The sequence below is a fragment of the Recurvomyces mirabilis genome (genome assembly GCF_035927965.1).
Source record: "Recurvomyces mirabilis strain CCFEE 5264 chromosome Unknown scaffold_5, whole genome shotgun sequence".
NCBI lineage: Eukaryota > Fungi > Ascomycota > Dothideomycetes > Mycosphaerellales > Teratosphaeriaceae > Recurvomyces > Recurvomyces mirabilis.
The window spans coordinates 402,526-428,476 of NW_027041939.1; the positions used below are offsets into that span (position 1 = coordinate 402,526).

The following is a 25,951-nucleotide window of genomic DNA, read 5'->3' on the forward strand; positions in this document are numbered from 1 at the left end:
ATCCCATCTCATCTCGTCTCATGCCCCATGGCCGCGTGTGTACAGCGCAACGCAGCTGATCTATTGTACAGTTCTTCTATCCCCCGACCTTGCCTCTCCGGCACACCCACCACACCACACCACCCAAAACCTCCACCACCTACTTGTAGAAATCAAACTTATCCGCCTCACTCGCCCCCTTGACCTGACTGGTATAAGCGTCCTCCAAATCCTGCTGGATAATATTATACCGATTCTTCCTCACAGCCCTCAACCCGGCCTCCTGCATGATCGCGGCTATGACCGCCCCGGACAGCGGATCATTCCTCACGATCAAAGAATCCAGATCCACCTCCGGCGCCAACGACATCTTGCTCGCGATGGTGGAGAAGATGAGACGTCGTTCGCGGCGATCGCGAAGATTCGGGAACTCGATCTTGCGGTCAAGACGCCCTGGGCGCAGGAGGGCCGGGTCCAGGGTATCGGCGCGGTTGGTGGCCATGATGACTTTGACGTTGGAGGTCTGGTCGAAACCGTCCATTTGGTTTAGCAACTCGAGTAAAATCCGCTGTACCTCCCTATCCGCACCCGTCTGCGCATCGAAACGTTTTGTCGCAATGGCGTCGATTTCATCGATGAAGATGATGGCGGGGCTGTTCTCGCGCGCCATCCGGAAGACGTCACGGACCATTCGTGGGCCTTCTCCTAGATATTTCTGTACAAACTCCGAGCCCACGACGCGGATGAAGGAGGCGGTTGTGCTGTTTGCTACGGCTTTGACTAACATTGTCTTGCCTGTTCCTGGGGGACCGTAGAGGAGGACACCACGCGGTGGGTCGATACCGATCTGTTTGTACAGATCAAACTGTGTCAAAGGCAACTCCACCGCTTCACGGATCTCCTGCTTCTGCATATCTAATCCTCCGACATCGGCGTATGTAACATCCGGTTTCTCGTCCGCCTGCAGCATAGCAATACTGCTGTCGGCCTCAGGAGGCAGGATGTCCACCAGACTGTTGCTGTGGCGGTGCAGGGCGACGGTGCTGTTGGGCTTGAGGAGTTCGCGGTCGAGGGTGCTGAGGATGCGGACGACGTAGTTGCTGCCGGTGGAGCTCTGCACGATGCCCGTGTTGTTGTCGATGGCCTCCATGAATTGGCCGATGACGAGGGGCACGCTCTGGATGCGTTTGATTTCCTCCTGGGCGCGCACGAGCTCGCGTTTCAGGCTGCGCTGCTCGTCTTTGATGTATTCCTCTTGCAGCCTGATGTACTCGAGTTGTCGTTGGAGCTTCTTGTATGTGGCGTACTGGTCATCGCCGTCGTCCACGCCTTCGACCGTGTCCACGTTGGTGAGGCGATGTGGCTGCGGCATCGCGGATGGGGAGAGGACGTCGGCGGACGCCATGATGGATGTGAGTGTGGGTGTGAGTGTGGGTGTGAGACTGTGTAGTCAAGAGTCGTAATCTGTTGTTCGTGCCTGATGGCCAAGAAGTTGCGCTGTGTGTCGAGTGAGTGTATTGATGATTGCAGGCACATGCTCGTGACGCCGCGTCGGACTTCAACTTCGAGGGTCCGTGCACATCACACCTAACGAGCATTATATTATTTATATATACAAGAAAGAAGAGCCTCACGCGGCAGTAGATCGACTTCCCACACGTGAGGAGGGGGATCTTTGCCTAATTGCATGTAATGAAAGGCATATCATCACTCATACAGCTACAGCTACAGCTACCTCACAGCCATGACCTGAAAGCACATCTAACAAGATCCACTCCCACACTCCCTCGAACCTCCTCATCAAACTCTTTAAGCAATAAGCCTACAATCATAATCATCCCCAAACACTCCCGTGCCCCTAAGCCTCACCCTCTCCCTCCCCTCCCTCCTCGCCTCATGCTCAGCCAGATCCCCCATCGTCTCCACCGAAGCCCTCTGCACAAGCCCCAACCTCTGCAAATCCAACCCATCGAGCTCCATCCCCGTCTCCACAAGCTGAATCTCCAACATCCGGAGCGTCCGAGCCTTCATCGTCTCGGCAATCTTAGCAGTGGAGATAGAAGACTCAAGCCGTGCGACCTTGGTCCTCCGGTCCCGAACCAGCTCCGCCTCATCCCTCTCCTTCCGCTTCCTGGCCAGCACCTCCTTCCGTCGGGCTTTCTCGGCTAAGTAGCGGATACTATGTCCTCCCACTGCACCATCAGCAGCAGCGGCAGGAGCGACGGGGGGAGCGGTGAAGAATAAGACTCTGCCCTGCTCGTCTCTCTGATACTGCTCGCGAACTTCGGCCGGAATGCTCAGGTTCGCTTGATCGGGGAGGATGTAGACTTCGATAGGCGCTGGGTCGCGATAAGAGCCTGATGTTGTGGGACGGTAGGTTGTTGGGTTTGGTGGGATGGAAGGTGTAGCTGTTGCTGGTGCTGCAGAGGATTGATGGCTGTATGAGTTCGATGGTTGGGCAGTGGGTCGTGGCAGTGTCGAGGGCGCGGCTTGTGGGGTCTGTGGAGTTTGATGGTAGCTGTTCTGCTGGACGGCCGAGGGTGGACGGGCGATAGGTGAGGGAGCTGTCGCATGCGTGTACTGGTTCGGATGGCTTCCAGTATACGATGTCAGTGGCGCTCTGCTCACTGGCCGAGGCTGGGTCTGCGATTGGGAAGGGGTGTAATTATAGCTTGGCTGACTTGGCATCATTGGTCGAGGCGGTGGCGTGGGCTGCTTCGGCGGGGGAGGTGGTGTAGGCTCTGGCGGTATACTGTCGCGATCGCCTCGAGGTCGTCTATGCACTGCGCCAATCTTGGGAGGTGCACCTTCTGCGCCCCATTGCACTTTCGGCAAGTCATCAGTCTCTTTCTGCTCGTCTTTTAGAAGATAGGCGATTGGCGATGAGACCTTCTTCATCTTGCGAGCATGGTCAAACATGTCCATCTCGTAGTCCTTGTCTCGGACCTCATCAGGGAGACACGAAGCCCAGGTCTTGATCTTGTTGAACTGGTGAGCTGTCTCGTTGTACCTTGCTTCGCAGACATAGATCTCTTGTCCCTCTGGAAGTCCTCGTGGACGGCCCTTGAAGTAGCGCGTCAAGAACATGATGAAGCATTTGCCCTCAATCTCCTCGATATTGTGATCGCGATAGCGACCTGTCTTGACGACTTCGTCAGGGAAGAAGTGCTTGTCAAAGCGATGCACAGTCTGCTCAGGTCGATAGTACCAGCAGACATTCACCATGTTCTGACCACTCGATCCCTTGTATGTACGGTAGATCTGAGCAGGTATTGGTTTGGTGAGGTCATTTGGATTCTGAATATGCACCCAATCACCAACCTTGTACAGCTGCCCATTATGCAGAATACCATCCGGCATGGGCAGCTTGCCCTCATCGTCCGCGAAAGTGTCATCAGGCTTGGCTCGCTCGATATCGTATAGTCGGCCCGCCTCAATCTGTAGAGCTGTCGCATGCTTGTAGACTGCCGAGTCGTCCTGGTTGTACTCCTTTGCGTTGTTGAACATAAGATTGACGTCTGCCATGAACTCCTCCACCGATCGGTACTTCTTCCGCTTGACCTTCTTCTTCAGTACGTCGTATGCGATGGGATTTTTGATCTCGAGATAGTACTCCGGCATAGCAGTCTTGTCCGGCAGGCGGTCGAAGTCCTTGATCATCAGCTGCCCACGCTGGTTCTTGGGTTTACGGATACCCTTGATAATAGCCTGTATTCGTGCTTCGACTGGAGTGAGCAGCTTCGGAGGCCTACCCCGAGCCTTCTTTTCCGGTTGCCCCTCCGTTTGTCGTTTCGACGGGTCCCTTGGACCTTTCGGACCTCGCTTCTTCTTTACGGGCTTGCCTTCATCGTCCAGCTCTTCTCCTTCCTCGTCATCATCCTCCTCTCCTTCCTCGTCACTGCTCTCCTCCTCCGCCTCGCCAGCATCCTCCATCAGCACATCCTCGTAGGTTGGTATCTCGCCAAGGTAGGGTAGTACTGCATCCTCCTTCGTGATCGTGCCCTTCTCCACCAATAATTGCAGCTGCTTTTCCAGCTGTGCCTTGATCACCAGTGCATCCTGAAAAGCTCCACTATCTGGTCGATTGAACACTTGCGCATTGTGTGGGATCAGAGCAAAGTCGCGTACAAACTCCCTGGCATTCTGGTACTCCTTTCGCATGATCTTCGCTTTGATTGTGGAAAGTGCCACGGGCTCCTTGATGGTGTCGTAGTATTCGGGTATGACTCGTTTGTTCTGCGTAAGGCGTCAGTATGACTCTGTTTATGTCTCACAAAACACTTACCACTTTCTTGTGGAATAGCTTGCTAGGATCCAGGCCGTCGAGAGTTCGATATGTGTACGCGTGATTCAGGACATCACTGAAGCTGCTAAACAGCTCGCTCGGCAGTGAGCTATCGTTGGACGCTGCCGCCGCTTCGGTGGAGGGCAGCGGTGTCGACGACGGCGACCGCTCTCGCTTCTTCGTGAACGGCATCGCAAGATATGGTGCGCGCTGCAGAATGTTGTGTCGAAGTCTACATATATGATCGGAGTGGCATGTGAAAGCACGCGTTGGCGCGATTCTGAACGAGGAACGAGGGAACTTCGCCTCAGACTAGAACTAGTTCTATAGAATTTATGGCAAGTAGCACTATACTATGAACTATACTACAATCCATAGCAAAACAGGATACATCAACTCGACGGGCGTATACAGTGCCTCCCTCACACATCTCATCTCACAACCAGCTCGCCACCTGCACCTTGGCAGTGCAAACATCATATATATTGCCACTACAAGTCACCACAAACAAGCCAAAGATCCGGACCGGGCCATATATTTCACCTCCTACGACATCAGGACATCATCGTCGCACAGAATTCTCGTACTCACTGCCACGCATCGAGCTTTGCCGCCCAAATGCGTCTGCGTGTGCGAGGCCCCCAAGGAGTGGCTGCGATCACGATCGACGACAATGCAACCTGGTCAGATCTACAGCACGAGATCAGTGAGAAGACTGGCGTACCAGACTTCGACCTCAAATATGGTTACCCACCTCAAGCATTGAACACCGAATCCATCGACGGTGCAACGAAGCTAGCAGATCTATCAGTGAAGCTCGGCGGCGAACAGCTCACTGTCGCGCCACGGAACATTCAGGCCAGCCTCTCCAATCCCATGGCGAACACGAAACCACAGACCGTGAAACCTTTGCCATCGAGAGACCAGACCGCGCCACCCGCATATCAACAGGGCGACTTCCCTGACCAGCAGCTCTCCCTGCAACGCTCAACCAAGAAGACTGGCGATGTCGAGAGTGATCCTCCCGAGGTACCTGTCCCACAATTGGAAGGCGTGATGATCCTCCGAGTGATGCCAGACGACAACAGCTGCATGTTCCGCGCCTTGTCATCAGCAGTCCTCGGCTCAGCACTGGACGGGATGACCGAACTCCGCTCCATCGTTGCCCAAACAATCCAAGCTAACCCAGAGCTCTACACGAAAGGAATGCTAGAAAAGGAGCCGAGCGACTACTGCAAATGGATTTCTCGCGAGGACAGTTGGGGAGGCGGGATAGAACTTTCCGTCTTATCGCAGCATTTTGATATCGAAATCGCGTCAATCAACGTCCAAGACGTCCGGATCGATCGCTTCAATGAAGGTCGTCCGACAAGATGTATCCTGGTGTACTCAGGCATCCATTACGATGTAGTCGCCGTGACGCCCTTCGCCGGAGCAGATCCGGAATTTGACCGGAAAGTCTTCGACGTCGTGCGGACGGGCGATGAAGAAATGGATGGAGGTGCTCTGGGGGCTGCGAGAGAGCTTTGCAAGGTTCTGCAGGGAAGGCATTACTTCACTGATACGCATGGTTTCGATGTGCTGTGCAATCAATGCGGGCAGAGTGGTAAGGGCCAGATGTGGGCTGTGGAACATGCCAGGACTACGGGACATACGAACTTCGGCGAGCCAGATGGCTGAGACCTGACATATTGTGGACCGATTCATGCCTCCTCTGACTGAAGAGACCACGTTCGATGTCTTGGCATGCCAGATGAGTCATGGAGGATTCGTCCTTTGACTCATGGCTTGCCATACCGCATCACGAACCACATCCATCCATGCTCATCGGGTCATCGCCGGATGATCGCACTACTGTACATAAACCAACTCGCAGATCTTTCGCCCCAGGGAAGTAGCATAAACATCAAGGACTTTCAATCCATAAGACCAGGGTTCGATTCATCGAGAACTGCCTCCCCTTTTGCTTTTACTTTTGCTTTTGCTCTTTCGTCTATCATCTGAGTCATACCGTCCAGCTCTTTGGCATGGTATACTAGGTTTAACATCGGGCCATACTACTGATGTACATAGTCATATCCTACCACGGTTGAGTTCCAGGGAAGTCGCGCAAAACACAACGGTAAAGGAATATCTTTCAGACTTTTCGATTCCGTTCAATCCCAAGCATGTTCAGTCGCGAGACTGCCTTCCCTTTTTGTCTGCAGTGCATGATGGCAATCTTGATACTGGCTTGATTATCGCCTAGCATGCGCATGGTGAGGGTTCGAGGTGAGGGTTCGAGGTGATGATAGTCTTCGTGCGAACTGTTATGGCTTATTATTTGTACCTACATGAAAGACTGTTCTGCATCATCCATCACATCCCTAACGATACCACCTACTCTTCTTAATCGCGCAGGTCTGGACTACTACCTTTTGCTCGGCGGCGGAAGCCCTCCAGCTTGTGTCGTTACGCAAGTATTTGTGTTCGTGTTGCACGTCACAATAAGGCCAGGCAGGATACTATTGCTCCCAGAGGAATACGTGACGGCGACTTCAGATCCCGAGGAAGCGACTGGTGATTGTATTAGCGGACTAGTATGCGTGTGATAAATCTTCAGTACTTGCTACTCACCTCCTTGCGCCCCGACCACGCCCATCACTCCGTCGTCAGTAGAGCCACCGACCGTGTAGTATGTATACACGAACACGCCCGGTGCGCTCGTGTTGTATGCGACGGTGAAATGGTACATCCCACTACCCTGGTATCGTCCGAGGTAGTACTCGAGTGTGATGTTTGAACTGCTCGCTTGATAGAAGATACCTTGCGGAGGGTACGCACTGCCATAGAGATACATATCACTTGCGTATGGCAGGACGGTGTTGTTTGGGATATGCGAGTTGGGAAGAGGACTGGTCTGGTATTGGGATGAGCCGGTGAGGATGGAGATGTAGCCGTTCGTGGAGGCGTGGATGGTGGTGTCGGATTTGGAGTAGATCTGTAAAGGAAAGCTCAGGGGAATGTCGCAGAAGCTGTCGTCTTCATCTGTGCCTTGTGGATCGCCAAAGTCGCACGGCGTCGGGGATGGCAGGACGAGATATTGGGTGCTGCGGGTTGATGTGGAGGAGGAAGTTGATGTAGTAGAGGATGAGGATGAGGATGAGGAAGAGGAACTCATGCTTGTAATCGCAGGATTCGAAGTTGACGAGCTGCTTGAAGTGGGTGTTGTGGTTGTGGTCGTCGTTGTCTTTTGAGCAGAGGAGGTGGAGCTGGAAGTATGAATGATCCCAGGAGGGTAAGTGTCGCCATTTGGATCATAATGGGCCGCCATGATCGCCCCAACATAGTTCGCAGCATTGTTACCGCTGGCCACCGTCGTGAAACTGGCTGTCTGGAAGTTTTTGAAGTAGCAAGTTCCGGATCCGACGCCGTAAGTGTTCGTTAAAGCACCGCTAGCCCATGTCCACGAATAGCAGGGATTGCCAGCTTGAGTTCTATTATAGCAGGATGCGAAACAATCGTTCCATGAAGTCGTCGTGCGGGCCGCATCAAAATTTCCACCTGTGGTGTCCGAGCCGCACTGGACAACATACTGCTCACCGTACTGGTCAGTGACAATAGCTTTGTTCAGCCCAGGACAGGTGTATGTAGGCGTAGATATCGGTGTATTTTGCGTGGACGTGCTTGATGAGGTAGAACCTGTACTTGATGATATGCTTGTCGAACTTGGAGACGAAATGCTGCTGGTAGATGAGACTGTGCTCGAAGAGCCCGATGAGGAGGCGCCGGAGCTTCCCGAAGATGAGCTCGTCGGGGAAGAAAGACTGCTTGTCACAGACGAGGTACTTGAAGAGGTTGAGCCTGAGCTCGTACTCGTCGTACTTGGTCGGCTGGGGGTGCTTGAAGTACTGGAGATGGAAGCCGAGGATGTACTCGTAGATGAAACAGCACTGCTTGAGCTTGACGTAGTCGAGGTTGGCGAGTTGACATTGCTTGCGCTTGATGAAGTCGAGGATACAGATGAGGACGTGCTGCTTGAGCTGCTGGTCATACTTGAAGTATCAGAGCTTGTAAGGGTTGGGAGTGATATGCTGCTCGTGGTACTTGAGGGAGACGAAGAAGTACTGGACGATGCGGTCATGGGCATCGAGCTACTGCTAGTCGAGGACGTCGTTGACATGCTAGAGCTTTGGGAGATTGAGGAACTCGAGGACGATGATTTCGGAATGCTTGAGCTTGGTGAAGAGCTCGACATACCGCTGGACGTTGATGTCACCGACGTGGTACTGGTCAGGCTTGAGCTGCTTGTCTGCGAGGAGCTCGATACGGCTGGAATATTCGTGGAAGAGATACTTGTTCCAGGGCTGGTAGAAGTTGTTGAGGAGGATGTAGAACTGGTCATGGATGTCGAAGTGGTCACGCTGTTGGCGAACGGACTTGAAGTTGAAATTACTGTCGAGGAAGAACTCGACGTAGATGGGGCGCTGGAGACTGACATAGCTGACGAAGCTGACGTAGTGCTCGCCGCAAGGACTGACGTAGGACTGGAGATCATGCTTGTTGAGGTGAAAGTCGATGAGGGAATAGAAAGACCCATTGCAAACGAAGTATTGTAGCTTGTCGTCTCGTAGCTGGAGTATGAAGTCGGCTGTCCTATCGGTCCAAGAGGCCCAGTGCTGAAAGTGGCGAGGGTGACGCTTGAGCCTGAGGACGATGACGAAGATACACGAATAGCAGCAACGTGTCCGTAACTGGCACTGACGAATGATGCGGGCTGGTTGTTGAACCAACATGTGCCTGCGCCTACGCCATTGCTACCGCCATCGTAGTAGACCGCAAGGCAGCCGGGAAGTTGGTCGCAAAGTCCAAAGCACTCATTAAATGACCTCGAGACTGTGGTAGACGCGAAGGTATCGCCGGTGGTAGCTTGGCCGCAACCAATAGTGTATTGTATGCCTTCGAGATCGCCCACAGTCGAGTCGTTGTTCGCTGGACATGCATATGTCGGAATGGCACTTTGGCTCGAAGTAGTGGCCGAAGTCATGGTAATACTGCCAGAAACGACAGCTGAGCTCGTCGTTTGTGAGACTGAAAGACTCGAGGACATTGCTGAGTAGAAAGTGCCGGTCGACGATGGGGCGGGTCCTCCCGTATTGCTCTGCGCAGTCTGTGAGCCCAGGCTAGACTGGCTCGTCACCGCAGACGTCGAAGCTGGCCCAATCGAGACTACCGATGCCATGGATGTGGACTGAGATGCATTCGCAGTAACTGGGCCCGAGACTGGTGGCTAGGATCAGTCGTGGGCCGTAGAAGACTATGTGTGTTACTCACCTGGCATGGCCATCAAGGCCACAGCAGCCCAGTCGTTAGATGTCGGACCTGAGAGTCTTGCAATGATTTGAGCATTGTCGACCAGGTCTGTAGGCGTTTTGTACAAAGTGGCTTTACCATCTGTGAACACAGCATTGCTCCATACAAGAACGCCATTAGTGACTGTAAAGTTGATGGAAATGACCTCCGGAGCAGAAGTCAGGGCGAATGGTAGCGACTCGATCCCTGGGGCCGTCGATACATATCCGCCGGTCGTGCTCGTTAATTGCCCATTCTGAACCTCGTATCGTACAGCTTCTTGGATATCTGTAGTGGTGTTTCCGTTCGCCATAAGCCAGACCCCCGTACTCTGTCGTCTGGCCTTTGAAGTCGAGGGTGGCGTGATTTGCAGGACAAAAGGCGTTCCACTGTTCGCTTTGGAGTCCGACCATGGCGTAGGTTGTACGCTAACTGTCGATTGTACCACTGTTGTACTAACGCCGCTTGTGTAGACCGCGCTGCATACGCTGACGCGTTCTGTAATGACGACAAGAGACCCAAGAGCAGGACCACAGAGTGTCGCCCATAGTAGCGCACACAGCGATGCGCCGTGCCAGACCATCGCGTCTTGAATTAAGCAGTCTCTTGATGTCGATGCCGGTAGCCCTGGGACAGATAACACAGTAGACGTGTTGGCAGTATCTGCGATGAAGTACATGCCAAGACACTGAGGAATGAAAACATGTACTATACTTCCCACGCGCGTTTGCGCGGAATGTGCTTCCCGGAGAGGTCAAGATAGTAGCCAGCACTCGCAGGTAGACCGATAACATGACGGCTCGGTGGGATGAACATACTCGCGAACCATAACAGACCTGCGCCATACAGTGGTAGAGACCACGGATGATATTTGGCTGGGTGGCCCATTGTAGTGGTAGATCGAGAGCATCGCAACTCAATCACGCCACTCTTGAATCGAGTTCCGCCAGGTCGAGCATGCGACGGACAACGGACATGATACCCTTTGAGATTTGTGATGTTGTTTGAATGGAGACTAGACCAGACGTAGATATTCTGAGTCAGCAGAGAAGATTCCACGTGATCGTGCTTGGTCTACCGAGTAGACGGGCGCTAAGCATGCCGCTCCGACATCTCGACAACACACGGGCTTCGATCAGCAACGACGGCGACGTTGACTTGAATGTTAGCGCTTTCTGCCCGAGTTCGCACGGCCAGATCACACGGCAGGCCAGAGCCATTCCACACCCGTGTTCAGGAGTGTGCGCGCTCCCACATCCAGTTCTGGGTCATTGATTGCTTTACGTCCAGAAGAAGTTCTGCCATGGTCCAAACCTAGGCTGAAATCACGCTCGATCTCAAAAGCAACCGCGGAGATGATATGCGCCTGTTACTTTTCGCTGGACTGGCGGCAATGTGGAAATATTGAGGCGGCTCCAAATGTCTTATCAGAGAGTGAGAAGCTAGGCCTGCATGTCTTCCGAAAGTGGGAATTGTTATCATCAGCCAAAGATAAGCAGTTCTCCAGGGCAGGGTCCGGCTCCCATCCATGCACTTCACCTCAGCCCTGGGGCGTGTCACCTACGATTATAGGCCAGATGTCTTTTGGCTTGAGCAACAGCCTGTTCACGTCTCGCGCGCTGATTGGAGTCTCTCAAGCTCGCTTGGCAATCGGTCTCTCGAAACCTATAGTCTGAGATGATCTCGTGTTGTCGTCTGCTGTGCGACGAGCACACCTCGAGTACTCCCGCGAGGTTTTGAGAAACTTGCAAGTCCGGCAAATATACGTGGCGCGGCCTAGACAGCGATAGAACAGCAAAACATTTTGTGACAGACGTAGGCTGAGACATTTGGTATAGTGTTCTGCCACGCGAAAGGCGCGAGTTGCATATGAGGGCCCGCTTCTCTTATCGGTCCAAGCCTTGACTCGCTCGACGGCTCCCAACCGTATGCCCTGGACCGTCCTCGCCAGCCCACGATCGATATCCAGCCGCCTTCCGTCTCCTTGGGTTCTCCACGAGGGACTATCCGCGGACTTGTTTCTTTCGGGCGTCGTCAACAGATTGATGGGTGGGATCTACGTCCCGGAGATGCACAATAGCGTCACTTGTGGTCTGTGGTATTAAGATCAAAGACTCGCAATCAGAAGACTCTTTACACCTACTCATACCATCCCTTGACGATCAACGACCGGCAACATTTAGATCGCTAAGAGTCGATTTACCTTTCACCCACGAAGCACTCTTCCTACCATTGCCATACTCGTCGGACGACGCCGTAATGAGTATCCTCACAGCACTGGTGTCCGCACCAGATGTCAATCCTATCAACAAGAAAGCGCGATCAGTACCAATCTTTAATGTTGTCAACGTCTACGGACGAGTGTTTTTCTTCTCCTGGTTTGGTTTTATGATCGCTTTCTGGTCTTGGTAAGCCACTATACCCACCTCCCTGCACCCCACGACGACGTGCTGACGATAAGCATCCAGGTATGCGTTTCCACCGCTTCTTGCCGATGTCATCGCCAAGGACATCCACATGACCAAGATTCAAATCAGCAACTCCAACATCATTGCTCTTGTCGCCACACTGCTCGTTCGTCTTGTTGCTGGCCCTGCTTGCGATCGCTTCGGCCCACGATGGACGTTTGCTGGTTGCTTGTTGATTGGCGCTATCCCGACCTTCTTGTCCGGTACCGCATATAGTGTCAACCAGCTCTACGCTCTGCGATTCTTCATCGGTATCCTTGGTGGTTCCTTCGTGCCTTGCCAAGTATGGACCACTGGCTTCTTCGACAAGAACATCGTTGGTACTGCCAACTCGTTGACCGCTGGTCTCGGTAACGCTGGTGGCGGTATCACCTACTTCGTCATGCCAGCTGTCTACAAGGCTCTCGTCAAGGATGGTCTATCGAGCCACGTTGCCTGGCGTGTGTCGTTCGTTGTCCCTGGTATCCTGATTACCGCGGTTGCTATCGCGCTCGTTGTCTTGTGTCCAGACACTCCGACCGGCAAATGGGCTGATCGCACTCAAGCTGCTGAGAACAACCTTCGTCAACACGGCGTAGAGGGCCAGGTTGTCGATATTCCTGGTCACGTCACCGAGAGTCACAAGCACTCGGACACAGGGTCGGAATCACCAGTACCATCCGGCATCATGGAGGAAGAGAAAAAGCTCGGCGAGACCCGTGGTGTGTTTGGCGAGCACGAGGCACAGCTCGGCGAACAACAGATGCTCGATACCGCTCGCGGCGAAGTCGTCCAGAAGCCCTCGTTCAAGGAGATGTCGAAGGTTATCTTCTCGCCTCAAACTCTCGTCACTGGAGCCTGCTACTTCTGCACCTTCGGCGCCGAACTCTCCATCAACAGTATCCTTGGGAACTACTACGGCGCCAAGTTCAAGTTCCTTGGTCTGCAAGGCGCAGGCAACTGGGCGGCGATGTTCGGCCTCATGAATGTCATCTGTCGACCTCTTGGCGGTGTGGTCTCTGATATCGCCTACAAGACGACTGGCAATGTCTGGTCCAAGAAAATCCTGCTTCACACCTACAGCATCATTATGGGTGTTGTCCTCATCGCCATTGGTGTGGCCAATCCCGACAAGCTATATGCATTGGTCTTGCCAATCGGTATCGCTCTTGCTTTCTTCCTTGAGGGCGCGAACGGCTTGAACTACTCGCTCGTGCCCCATGTGCACCCACATGCCAACGGTGTCGTGTCTGGGTTCACTGGTGCCTGTGGTAACTTGGGCGGCATCGTCTTCGCCATTGTGTTCAGGTATAACTACACCAACTACCACAAGTCACTCTGGATCATTGGTGTTATGGCTATCGCCATCAATTTGGCGGTCTGCTGGATCAAGCCAATACCGAAGGGACAGATTGGTGGCAGGTAATATGACGATATGGTCGCCGTTGTGATCAAAAAATTGTTGTGAAAGTTCTGCCCTGTCGATTCTGCCATTATTTAGAGATATCCCAAGCATTTTACATTGTTTCAAGCACAACCTATCAAGTGAACACGCCATTTCAATTGGTGAGAGATTGGTCTCTAGCATCCATGTAGACCCATACTGTGCTGGGAGAATTTGGGCATGAAGTTGAGGGATAGTATCTGTAGGTGGCTTGCATCTATATGCTCTACAAGCTTCTCTACATTCTCAGCTCGCCGCCTTGAGATGGAGTATCGGCCGTGCGCTTAGGCAGCGATGGTGACCTCAACCTCGACACCAGCCTCAATGTTGATGATGATCTGCTTGACGACCTCGGTAGGAGCGTTGAGATCGATCAGACGCTTGTGGATTCTAGGTCGCATGTTAGCACCTCTGTTTCTCATGTCTCCGCAATCTCCAATCCCTTACCTCATCTCATAAGTATCCCAGGTCTTGGATCCCTCACCGCAAGGAGTCTTACGGGTGGTGATCTTGAGGTGCTTGGTGGGCATGCGAACTGGGCCCTTCACACGAAGATCCTTGCTCTTGGCGCGCTCGATGAGCTCGCTGCAGACCTTCTCGAGGGAGGAGACCTTCTTGGAGGTGAGCGTGATGCGGATCTTGTGGATCTTGGGCTGGTCCATGCCGGACGACTTCTTGGGGTCTTGGAACGACATTTTCGTGGTGGTGCTGGAGGTTGTTGGTGGTGTGTGTGGTGTAGGCTGCGGATGTCCAATCACGACTGCAGTAATCTTGTCAGTGTCGCATTCCCTCGAGGCATCATAATATGTCCTCACCTCGGTCACAGAGTGGCACGGCAAAGTGATGATCGGTGTCGAGAGAAAATCCTCCAGCGATCCTCCAGCGAGGTTGAATTGGTGCGGGCTCGTGCTGCAATTTCATTTCTTGGCGGATTGGTCGAGGTCGCACGTGACCAACGTTCACAATACATTGCAGACCTCAGGATAAGCCTCGGTTCTCAGATCAAAGGTGAACATCAGGAGCTGGTGTGATGGCCGCAAAGCATGTGTACTCGATTTATGAACTCGGAAAAATCTACTCGGTACTTTGAGATGGTCGCGGGCGAATCTTTCCTCGATCCCAACAGCAGCCCAGCAATGTTGATCTGAAATGCCGGCCATCAAGATCTTCAGGTCCGTACCGCATAGCGGAGAGGTACTTGACGAAGACGACGTAGGAACACTCGCAATTGGCAGACATGTGCTGGCTGGGCTACAGCGTTGGCGGCCATGCTTCCACTCGCTCCCGACGAGTAGTCCGCTGTAGGATGTGACGGAAGAGTGCAGTCTTGGGTAAGTGTATGGCATCGTATTGCAGTCGCTTCTTCGTATACGACCTTCCAAGGTTACACATTTGAGTTGGTGGCTGGTAAAGAACAAAATCCAACCGCATCTGCCAGGGTATTGGGCGGCGCAGTCGCGTTACTCTCGAAAATGCAAATACTATCGCAGTGGCCTGCTTAGCCAATGGCTAGTCGGGCTTCATGTCAGATCTATACCATCTCCAAAACTGGCTACCGTCGACTACGCCCCTCCAGCCGCTGCTGCAAGACCCTTTCCACAGCCAGGCTGATGGACCATTCCGCACTCGATGTCACTTACCACCTTCACACCTCCGAGTGGCGCCTACCGCCTTGGCTGCAGCGAAATATGTGCCTTCTTCAACGCAAGGCGGGCAACGAGTCAGGGAAACCATGATATTCACCTTCTAATTCAAGCCCAGGCACATGAGTGAGTGTGTCATATGGACTGCTTCAACTAAAACATTCGTCCATCGACAGGTACACGATGGGGTTTCAGGACAGTGAACGTGAATGCACGGTATCGGCGCGATGTCATATCCTGCAGCGACACTCGCGAGAAGGCAGCTGTCCACGGCTTGTTGCGTTCACAGCGGCTTCTCGCTCTAGCTTGGAACGACGATACATACCGCGCTTTGTTCCCGTTTACCTTTCTCGACATGCCACTGTCTGACTTTCAGCACAAATCCACGTAGCACTTGTGTCAAGTGGCGAGCTTCGACATCCACTGCCTTCCATCGACATTGAGCATCTATCGACACCCAGTGAAGCCGATTCTCAGGAGCACAATTCTGCTGCAGCTCAATCGACAAACACATTTTGGCATCTCTCACCGCGCCACTTGACAGCGCCATTCTGGCTTGACCACGCCTCACCTCAAGTGCCGTGTGTCACGCTTGATAGCGCTCGCCTGGCCACAACACAGAAGTCGTGGTCGGATTAGTGGCTGTGAGACATCATGTCTCAACACCCGCTTGTGGACTGCGCCTTCGTTGTCACAGAGGACTGGCAGAATGACCAAGGCCTGTGCCGAGTCAGCGGAGGCGATGTAGGACGAATTCGCGAGGTCGATCCAGCTCGCCCTCTCGTGTTCAGCGTTCGCGTACCGGATCATCGAGACAGGATCGCAATCAGCCGGCGCATCTGCCGCCTGAAGCACGAAGATGACTCTCGGAGGTTTACTGTCGATGCGGATGCAAGCAACCCAAGCAATCAAGCAGACTTTATTACCAAAGGCGAAGAGGGTCGCATCCTTCAGGCACAAACAGGATGGTTTTCTTAACATGGTTGAGGTCGAGATCATGCGACGAGGTCGAGCTATTACTATGACGGTACCGAAGAAGCACTTGAAACTGTGGACTTCCCAAGTTCATCCTCATGATACACACACATTCCGGTGCATTCAAGACTGGACGATCAACGGCGGTAAGAAGCTTAAATTTTAGTTCTTCCGGACACCAGAGGGTCCGTCTCTCGGACCGAACTTCCCAACACGAGGAGCCTTCTTGACACAAGCTTTCTTTGCCGCTGGCGCTGGCGAGACGGCTTTCTTGGCTTTGCGCTTGGGTTCCGAGGCCACAACAGGAGACGACACAGTAGGCGGAGGCGATGGTGGCGGCGTACCAGGCCCAGGTTCGGACGGTACTGGCAACGAAGGGTCGAAGGCAATGCGCTTCGGTATGATTGAATATACGGCAATGCTGTTTTCACCGGTATACGGAAGCTCTGTTAATATACGTTGCCTACACACATCAGTACACGCATCCACACTCGCATCGTCCTAGCAGGATACCTACGTCGCCATCTCGTCGTTGTCGTCATCCTCCAGAACTGTGGTGTGGAACCATCTCCTGAAGTGGCCATTATGGCGGTCACGTGTTCGGGATGCTTTAACTCAACCTCCACTCTACTGACCTCACGTCTTCCTACTACAGCACTATTGCGCATCTACGTATGCTTACAGCTCAACGTCACCACAGTCTACATACTACACAATCTTTATACCTCCACGCACATTACGATAAGCAGATTGTGTAGCGTCCGTCGGAGTGTAACGCAATGGTGCAGTCTACATAATAGTGATACTTGCTTCGTTGGCCACGTACCCAGGTGCTCGATCAGAAGCATAGTACAATCAAGTGTGCCGGGAGGTAAGGTACGTAGAGCGATCATATACTACATATATGCAAACGCAACATTATGCCTTCATATCTGGCAACTTGCATAGACATCATCCTTACCACGTAGTTTGCCGGCGAGGGTCACCCGCACAATATGTGCACGACTTCCTGTACTCTACTATAGCTCGTAATAATTTGCAATTGGTTGGCTACTTGGGCACTAATCCTTGCAGGCTTACCGGAACATACACTTTGCCTCCGAGGTTGACTTGTGGGATATATGGAGGACTTCGAGACTCCGAAATGACAAGTGCAATTTTGAGTATTAATATAACAGCAAAATCTTACCATCTCTGTCTTACTCCAGCTTTTTTATTGTATTATACCTTAGAGTACCTATACATGTAAGATTATCGGCGTCGAGAGCTCGCCGTGGCTAAATTCTCGAGGTTTGTGTGCGAGTGCGGAAGGACGCCGCCTCGTCCACCTTTATTGGATCTGTCATAACCACGTCGATATTGGGGAAGAAGAAATAGACCTCACCGAATAAATTGGCAAGATACAATATCTGGACATACGATCCGATCTTAATCCTCAGGATTGACCAGATCCGCATCATGGAACTGCCTCCTCTTGCACCTATACCCCCCATCGAGATTCGCCTGGACATTGCACCAACAGAATGGGAAGCATGCCTAAATGCTTGGCTCACCCTCACAGACTCATACTTACAGCTTGGAAAGAAACACTTCGCGACAGCAGCTGGTGACGGCAGTGCTCTTGGGACGTTCTTGATATCGACATATGGAGAAATCGTTGCAGCGCCACTCGCGGACTCATCACTATCGAACGACAGAGCTCGAAAACTGCAGCGATTATGTTTCATGCTCATAGATCGTATGACTGCAGAATGCGTCTTTCCGAAAGCTTTGCTGTCTTTGGAGTTCCTGGAAGACTTTTGCCATGCGCATGTGAGAAGCAAAGCAGCAGCTAGACTTGTGACAACGCTATGGTTGGGCAATACAGGCCACTTGCAACAGTCACTGCAGAAACGAAAGACTAGCTTGGCTGCTGCACTAGAGTCTACCTCGTCAAGCCAAGCCTTACCTGAATTGACAAGACTCGCGCCGCTGTTCCGATTATGTCCAGATATTGGCACTTTCTTCCTGACTGGTTCAGACTTCTTGGACGGACTGGCGACTGCCTACACTAAGTTGTTGAACGACGGCTCGAAGAAGTCACTCAGTAGTGTAACGTATCTGGGCCTTGCTTCTCTGGTCAAGACTGAACAGCCCAACTTCTCTTTGCTTTCAGATTGCTTGTACGACTTGAAGGCTCAAGCGGACAAGCAAGCTGGTGTGCCATCTTTGCTCGCAGATGTCGTCACGAACACACCGCTCCTCTCATTACTGAGGCGCTCAATCGGCGAAGGTGGATCGACGAGACTTACAAAGCTCATCGAACAGCTGGGAACATATCGTACGCCAAGCATTGCTCGAGAGAAGAGAGTGGCTCGTCATAGATCAAGGAAAGGCAGAAACCGTCAAAGCAGTGGAGATATGCATATCCATCAGATGAGTCTCGTCACGCAGGTACAGGATCTATTCCCAGACCTTGGATCTGGCTTCGTGATGCGACTGCTTGACGAGTACCACGATGATGTAGAACAGGTTACCGCACATCTGCTTGATGACTCGCTGCCACAACATCTACAAAGTCTTGGCCGGACGGACGAAGCATTCCTTAGGGCTAGCGACGAACAAGAAGAGATCGACCATCTTGCCCCTAGATCAACACCACCACCGCCAGAACCATTCGTACCTGATCGGCGGAATTTGTTCGATGATGACGATCTACTATCAGCGGATGCATCTCGACTTCACCTTGGCAAAGCGGATCGATCAGAGTCTGGCCCGGTTAACAAAGCTGCCATCCTATCTGCACTTTCTGCATTCGACGCCGATGATGACGAGCGGGATGACACGTACGATTTCGATGATGTGGGCGGCACCGTGGACTCGGCGCATCCGGATGGCGAGCCTGGTCCATCGGCCAAAATCACACAGGAGGAGAACGACATGGCATTATTCAAAGCCTACAGATCGTCTCCAGAGCTTTTCGGCCGAACATTTGATGTCAGAAGGGGTCAAGCGCGTATGACGCTAAAGGGCGAGACTGGCATGACAGATGAAGCTATCGAAGGTTGGGCAATCATGCTTCAGCGCGAGCCAAAGCGGCTACAGAGGCTCGAAACTCGATTCGGTGCAGCCGCTACCTTCGATGGGAGGCAGGCAGCGCTCGAGAGAACTTCGTATAGGGAGTCGCCTGGTGGCACGGAGACGGAAGACTCGGATGGGCCGTCCGCTGGACGAGGAGGCTATAGAGGACGTGGTCGAGGCGGGGGAGGCAGCGGCGGCGGGAGGGGTGGATCAGTCGCCGGTCCTTCTGGCGAAGCGAGTACGGCGAATGCGCAAAGAAGGAAAGAGGCAAGCAAAGGCAGCAGAGCTAATCATAATCGTAGAGACCAAAGAGCGAAGAAGATCGCTCGGGGCGGGTTTCCTGGGTGAGGTGTGCCTTTGTATAGTCGAGGTTAGCTAGCAAGAAGGATCTTGAGGTACTGTGTAGCATTCCAACGAATGCCTAGCCTTAGATTACTACTAGCCTACAGCAAAGCAAAAAGCTGCAGATTAAAAGTTCAATGGCTTACTGACAAGCGCCCTCGCCCCCAGGCGTTCGCTTCCGATTCCCCACGCACGGGCACTACTGCCCGCCCTACCCGCTACCGTCGTGGTGGAGCGTCGGTACGCTGTCGAGCTGATCTGTTTCTTGGAAAGCACTTTACAGGCCACCGTAGTAGGCTGGGGGTGACGCTGATACCACGAAGAGGGTCGCAAAATATGAGATAGTTTGGTCGCGCAATTCCATCGGAGAGGCGCTGGAGAGTGGAAGCATAGCAAACGAATAAAGTGGGTGAGGCCGGGAGGTCATGATTACCACAGGAAACGCGCGCCAACGATCAGCTAGCAACAGAGGTGGTGGTACATCAGAAGACGTCGATCCCAGGACAGCGAGTCCGCCGCCCGCCGCGCATGCGCAGTTCCGAGGCCACAACCTGAGCGTCCCGACCGGCGTGGTGCTGAATGACATCCCGGGAACGACTTACGGCGAGGCGAGCTCGTTGCTCCGGCCTCAGACTGGCGTTGGCAGTCCATATCCTTCCATAGCGGTTAGTGGCGCTCCTCCGAGGCCACGTGCCCATACTTTTGCTGAGATCAACATGCAGCTGGCGGCGCAACAGGCGGAGCAGTATAGGAGGGGCACACCGGTGACGCCGGGCGGGACACAGGTGGGTGGAGGGCATGGAGGATGGTCGGTACCCGGCACTCGACATGTCTCGGAGCAGCAGCAGCGTGGTGGGCACGGGCAATATATCCCGCCTCCGCCACCGCTACCCAGCTCGACTCCGGGGCCACCAGGCATGCACTTGCCTGGTCCTCCACCCAGACCTCCCATGAGCGCGGTAGGGCAGATGCATGTCAACATTCCACCTCCGCCGAATCAGCCGAACGGGACGTACAACGCGTGGAATCGTGGTCAGGCAACTTACCCTCCGCCCATGCAAAACCGTGAGCTCCGGACATATGACCCCATGGCGTACTACGAGCATTTCCAACAGCTCCCACCTTTGCCTGCTGCCGACCAGCCACTGACTTCTGCAACCTACATCCCAGGCGGAGAGAGCTTTGGTCCGGGCGTGGGCATTCCACCTCTGCACTCTTCTTTTGGTCCGCAGCCTCCACAGCTGCTGCCTCCACTACGGCCACAGGTACACCAGCAGAACAGCTATCAGCGCGGCAATTCAAATGACTTCACCTCAGGTCCAGATGCAGCTTTACAACATCAATTGGCGCAGCAGCAGAGATATGGTGATCATTATCAGGACTACAATCAGACTCAAGGATGGCTTAGCAACCAGCCATACCAGGCGTATCAGAATCAGCAGACACAGCACTCATACACTCAAGTCACATCAGCACCAGCTCCGCAGAACAATTATCCGCCACCCACACCTACAACTGCAAGGCAGAAGACTTTGATTTTACCTGCGAAGGAGACTCAAGAGCATCCGTCACCGGCGACAAGTTCAAACCCGCATCCCTTCAGTAGTCGGGCTTCGACCAGGCATAGTAAAGATGATAGCCCGTCGCAAGGCAATCGTGATCACTCATCTTCTGGAGAGACTACGGCAAGCCCGCAGGACCAGGGCTGGCCAGCTGAGCGAGTGCAAATTTGGCTGGCTGCGCACAATTTCAGTAAAGAGTGGCAAACGGCATTCCAACATCTGAACGTGTCCGGCTCTACATTCCTAGACATAGGCAAAGCTAGTGGTGGACCAGGCCAGCGCAACATTGGCTTTCTGCCGCAGACTGTACTCCCTCAGATCGCAAGAGAGTGCACAAACCACAACTTGATCTGGGATCAGTCAAAGGAGAGGGAGGAGTCGCGACGCTTCAGGAAGCTGGTGAGGGATATCTCGAAGACTGGTGGTGCAAGCACGCCCGCGACGGCTACGTCGACAAGCACTGTCAGCTTGCCTCTCCATGCCCGAAGACAGAGTAATCAATTTCTACACTCGGCCAGTGCTGGCACAGATGGCGGCGTGGAGAACTCACCCAATATGTCACGACAAGACATTAACACCTGGTCAACGCCGAATACTGCCGGTGATGGTGACTCGCCTGGCAGAGCCATGCCTTCGATGACCATCGCACAGAGAAGACTTTCCACCCAGCATCGAGCAGCAAGTTTGGATGTCCTGTCGCGGTCGCTTGACGAGAATGGTCGGAGTGCCATGTCTTCGGCCGCTCTGAAATCTATAGGCGACATACCGCGGCGGCACTCACCCAGCGCAAGCAGTGAGATTGCTCCAGGTAGTGGCAGGAACTTCCACAGTCCGGCGCAAAGCCCTGGCCTGCCGGGCCTACCGGGTAACCAGGCGAATGGAACGGCACAGGGCTCAGGACGATATTATGCACCAGGCCACTTTCGACATGCGAGCAGCGATACTAATGTCATTCCGCATGGTGTGAGTAGCTCATCGCCAGCACCAGGAAGACTGAGTGCTGGACCGACGTCTGGCCGTGACTCTGATGGAGGCTATCCTCGACCACCTCCAGAAGACACAAGAAGACGCAATGCCACGGACGGCTCAAGGCCGCCTGCTGAAACCACAAGGCATAGCAGTCAAGAGACTCCAGCCAGTGCGAAGGAGCACAAAGGCTTCTTGCATAAGTTCAGACGTGATAAGAAGAACAATGGGGGCGACACGACTGCTGAGGAAGATTCGAGTCCGGCATCTCCACAAGCTACGAAGTATGGGCTTCAGGGCAAGCTCCGTAATACGCCATCAGACTCTTCACTTATAGATCGACCACCCAGCCGGAAGAGTGCTCATACGAGCGTAGAATCTGTCGAATCCATACCACCAATCCCGCAGGCCAGAGGTCGTCCTGCCGCTCGCGAAGGCGACAAGAAATTCATCTTTGTGACTCCCGATGGCTGGAACTACCGTTTGATCGATATCTCCGAGGTTGAAACTGCAGATCAATTGCGTACCGTGATATGTTACAATCTTGGAGTGCCGGAAGGTCCTGACGTGGCAGTACATATCACAGGTGCAGGACGAGTCGAGCATGACGAAGCACTTGGCGACCATCTGTTGATGAGTGCGGTGACCAGGATGGCAGATTCTTCCGGCAGTCTCAAGTTCTTTCTACGAGCACCGGGTGGACCTGTGCCGCCGGAGAGTGCAGGGCTTGGCTTCGGCTTCCCATCGAGTCCATTCAGAAAACCAAGTTTCACTGGTAAGCCTCTGGATGAAGAGACCTATCGGCGTCTCACTGAGGCAGGGCAAGTGGGCTCGCCGAGCACTTTCCGGTCCGGCGAGAGTACACTGGTGCCTGATAAGGTCAAAGCGATACAGTACTTGCAAAAGGAAAGTCCAGGTGCCTCGGCCCCAGAAGTCTATCAGGAGACCATGCTACAGCAGGACTTCGCCAGTCTGTCGTCAGCCGAACGACAAGCTTTACTGGATGCCAAGCAAGAGGAGCACGAGAAAGAAGTGGCGCGGAAGCGGAAAGTCTATGAGGAGCAGCGACAGAACAGAATCTCCGACCATAATTCTGGTGTGCGGAACGTGGTTGACTTTGACCATCCCCGACAGTCTCCATATCAAAACAGACCACTTTCATCGGGATCGGGAGACTTCGATCGTAAGACAGACATCCTAGTGCCAATGAGAAAACCGCCGCCGGTGCCGGACCCGACTGCCACGCTTGTCAAGGCCAACAGTCTAACTAAGAAGCAAGGCCCCCCAGCACGAACAAGCTGGCCAAATCGCAAGGACGAGCCATGGAAGCGTAACTCCAATGGCTCCATACCAGAAGAGGAGGGTAGGCGCGTACCGAGTGGTATTGGTGCGGCCTTGGCTGGTGCAGGTAAAGCTGTTGCAAGTGTGGGAGGACCTTCCAGAGCACCGGCGCAGTCTAGTGGCTTGCAGAAGAGTATGACGGTCCCTGACTTGAGGCAGGAAGCTGGTGCACGACCACAGCCACAAGCTGTGTCTAGTGCTGCTGAGCTGAGTCGTGCCGCTTTGAAGCGACATGGATCGGGAGCCACGGCGAGAAGTCCGTTCACCATGTCTAAAGGAGGTCAGCAGTTTAAGGTGCCTGATTATGTCGACGAAGATGGGGAGCGCGAGGATGAGAATACTTTGAAAGCCAACCGGCCCAATTTGTCCTTGCGCACGCCGTCTAATCCTATGCTCGACAAGCTGAGGAGTACAGGCAGGAGCCATAGCCCAGAACTTAGCCCGAGCGCACAGCATCCTCCTGGCCAGCTTTCGCGCGTGGTCAGCAAGCGTGGGCCAAGCTTCGACTTGCCTGCTCGACAGGTAGATTTTGCACCTCCCGCTACGACCTTGGAAGAGGAGGAAGACGAGGATTCGGACGATGGTCTGTTCGCGATACCTCTGGCGAACAAGACCATGCCGAAAATTGTTCCAGCACCGACCAACGCAAATGCAAAAGCTCATGCAATCCTTGGTATCTCCGAGTCACCGCCCACGAGTCGCTCTCCAAGCAAGCCTGAGCTTAAGCTCAAGACCAGCAGAAACAACGTGAAGTTTGAGTTGGCAAAGTTGCCACCGAGTGGCAACGGCCTTGAAGACGGCGCGGAAGTTCAGCGCAGTGTACCGGAGTCTGCATCTTCCAATCAGTGGTCTGTAGATTCGCCTGATGATGCGAATCGCTTCGGCAGGCGAGAAAGCTTTGCTAGTGACATGTGGGCTAATCGTCCTCCCGCTGAAGGCATTGTCGAGCATCTGGACGAGTTCTTCCCGAATGTTGACCTTGATCAGCCACTTGGTAATGCGGAGGAGGGGGGCGAGAGTAGCCCGGTGTCCACTGATCGCACGCTACTGAGTAGCAAGGCATCGTCTTCGAGCTTACATAGCAGGAGTATTACACCTATGTCCAGCGCTGACGAGTCCGACACACTTGGCAGCGACGAGAGCACACTCAAGCGAGGAGACAACACCATTACATCTGTTGCTGCGCGTAGTATGCGCAAATCTGGAGGGCTGGGGAGGACCAAGAGTATCCGCGATGTGGTTAAGAACAACTACAACATGCAGCCAGGCCATCTCTCGATGTCTTCATACACATTATCGAGACCATCGAGCATTGCTGGTCCCGTACAGAACCCGCTACTGGGTAGAGTCAGTACGCTGCGGATAGACGCAGCCAACAGTATCGTTCGGCGGAAGAGCACGAAGATGTTCGGGGCCCGTATCGAGCAAGTCAAGCCCGCTCGTGGCAGCAGACTCATTAACAACCTCGAAACCATACCTCAGGATACGATACCAGAGGGCAATGTTCAGCACAACAACAAGCATATTCCGGAAAGACAGCCAACGTTCAAATGGATGCGTGGCCAGCTCATTGGCAAGGGCACCTTTGGTCGTGTATACCTCGGTATGAACACAACCACTGGTGAGCTCCTGGCTGTCAAGCAAGTGGAGGTCAATCCGAAAGCACCAAATACAGATCCCAACAGGATTCGCGAAATGGTCAAGGCGCTGGATATGGAGATTGATACAATGCAGCATCTCGATCATGTCAATATCGTGCAGTACCTTGGATGTGAGCGGAAGGAATTTAGCATCAGCATTTTCCTGGAGTACATTCCTGGTGGCAGTGTGGGATCTTGTCTGAGGAAGCATGGTAAGTTTGAGGAGCCTGTCGTGTCATCTTTGACACGCCAGACCTTGAACGGACTGGCATATTTGCACAGCGAAGGTATTCTACATCGTGATCTCAAGTCTGACAACCTCCTCTTGGACCTGGACGGAACTTGCAAGATCTCAGACTTTGGTATCTCAAAGCGTTCGGCAGATCCATACAACAACGACATCACCAACAGCATGCAAGGTTCTGTCTTCTGGATGGCTCCCGAGGTCATCCGCGCGCAGTCGCAGCCAATGAACCAAAATGCTGGAGATGGTCTGACAGCCATGAATCAGGGCTACAGCGCCAAAGTCGATATCTGGTCTCTCGGGTGTGTCGTCCTAGAAATGTTCGCAGGCCGTAGACCATGGAGCAAGGAAGAGGCGATCGGTGCTATCTACAAGCTGGGCAGTCTCAACCAAGCGCCACCAATTCCAGACGACGTCAGCAGTGTCATCGGGCCAGCGGCCCTGAGCTTTATGTATGACTGCTTCACTATGTAAGTTGACTTCCTCTGTGGCCCTACTTGATTAGATCTACACACTGACAGACATACAGTGACCCTCGTGAACGACCGATCGCGGATACTTTGCTGAGAGCACCTTTCTGCATTTTCGATCCCAACTACAATTTCCTGGACACCGACCTGTACGCTAAGATCCGAGGCGCCTTTTAAAAGCTCTGGAGTAGCACCAACAAATACGACATTGCATTTGAGCGT

At 53.4% G+C, this 25,951-nt stretch overlaps 8 protein-coding genes across 8 annotated transcripts; 3 read left to right on the forward strand and 5 right to left on the reverse strand.

Moving 5' to 3' along the window:
* Window positions 1-139: 139 nt before the first annotated feature.
* RPT3 (26S proteasome regulatory subunit 6B) lies at window positions 140-1,384 on the reverse strand (the record flags this gene model as incomplete). The annotated part of the gene is made up of 1 exon (XM_064835173.1): window positions 140-1,384. One exon carries the CDS (start codon window positions 1,382-1,384, stop codon window positions 140-142), a length of 1,245 nt encoding a protein of 414 aa, XP_064697108.1.
* A 404-nt stretch (window positions 1,385-1,788) lies between these two features.
* On the reverse strand, window positions 1,789-4,456 carry LTS14_002468 (uncharacterized protein; the record flags this gene model as incomplete). The annotated part of the gene is made up of 2 exons (XM_064835174.1): window positions 1,789-4,215; window positions 4,265-4,456. 2 exons carry the CDS (start codon window positions 4,454-4,456, stop codon window positions 1,789-1,791), a joined length of 2,619 nt encoding a protein of 872 aa, XP_064697109.1.
* A 426-nt stretch (window positions 4,457-4,882) lies between these two features.
* Window positions 4,883-5,944, forward strand: OTU1 (ubiquitin-specific protease otu1; the record flags this gene model as incomplete). The annotated part of the gene is made up of 1 exon (XM_064835175.1): window positions 4,883-5,944. One exon carries the CDS (start codon window positions 4,883-4,885, stop codon window positions 5,942-5,944), a length of 1,062 nt encoding a protein of 353 aa, XP_064697110.1.
* A 928-nt stretch (window positions 5,945-6,872) lies between these two features.
* Window positions 6,873-9,908, reverse strand: LTS14_002470 (uncharacterized protein; the record flags this gene model as incomplete). The annotated part of the gene is made up of 5 exons (XM_064835176.1): window positions 6,873-7,740; window positions 7,886-8,298; window positions 8,461-8,877; window positions 9,009-9,526; window positions 9,578-9,908. 5 exons carry the CDS (start codon window positions 9,906-9,908, stop codon window positions 6,873-6,875), a joined length of 2,547 nt encoding a protein of 848 aa, XP_064697111.1.
* Window positions 9,909-11,854: 1,946 nt separating this feature from the next.
* LTS14_002471 (uncharacterized protein) lies at window positions 11,855-13,468 on the forward strand (the record flags this gene model as incomplete). The annotated part of the gene is made up of 2 exons (XM_064835177.1): window positions 11,855-12,003; window positions 12,064-13,468. The coding sequence occupies 2 exons, from the start codon at window positions 11,855-11,857 to the stop codon at window positions 13,466-13,468; spliced, it is 1,554 nt and encodes a 517-aa protein (XP_064697112.1).
* Window positions 13,469-13,770: 302 nt separating this feature from the next.
* On the reverse strand, window positions 13,771-14,181 carry RPS20 (40S ribosomal protein S20; the record flags this gene model as incomplete). Its single annotated transcript, XM_064835178.1, has 2 exons — window positions 13,771-13,876; window positions 13,934-14,181. 2 exons carry the CDS (start codon window positions 14,179-14,181, stop codon window positions 13,771-13,773), a joined length of 354 nt encoding a protein of 117 aa, XP_064697113.1.
* A 2,085-nt stretch (window positions 14,182-16,266) lies between these two features.
* LTS14_002473 (uncharacterized protein) lies at window positions 16,267-16,629 on the reverse strand (the record flags this gene model as incomplete). The annotated part of the gene is made up of 2 exons (XM_064835179.1): window positions 16,267-16,567; window positions 16,622-16,629. The coding sequence occupies 2 exons, from the start codon at window positions 16,627-16,629 to the stop codon at window positions 16,267-16,269; spliced, it is 309 nt and encodes a 102-aa protein (XP_064697114.1).
* A 933-nt stretch (window positions 16,630-17,562) lies between these two features.
* BCK1 (mitogen-activated protein kinase kinase kinase) lies at window positions 17,563-25,906 on the forward strand (the record flags this gene model as incomplete). The annotated part of the gene is made up of 3 exons (XM_064835180.1): window positions 17,563-19,508; window positions 19,970-25,729; window positions 25,789-25,906. 3 exons carry the CDS (start codon window positions 17,563-17,565, stop codon window positions 25,904-25,906), a joined length of 7,824 nt encoding a protein of 2,607 aa, XP_064697115.1.
* Between the last annotated feature and the right edge of the window lie 45 nt (window positions 25,907-25,951).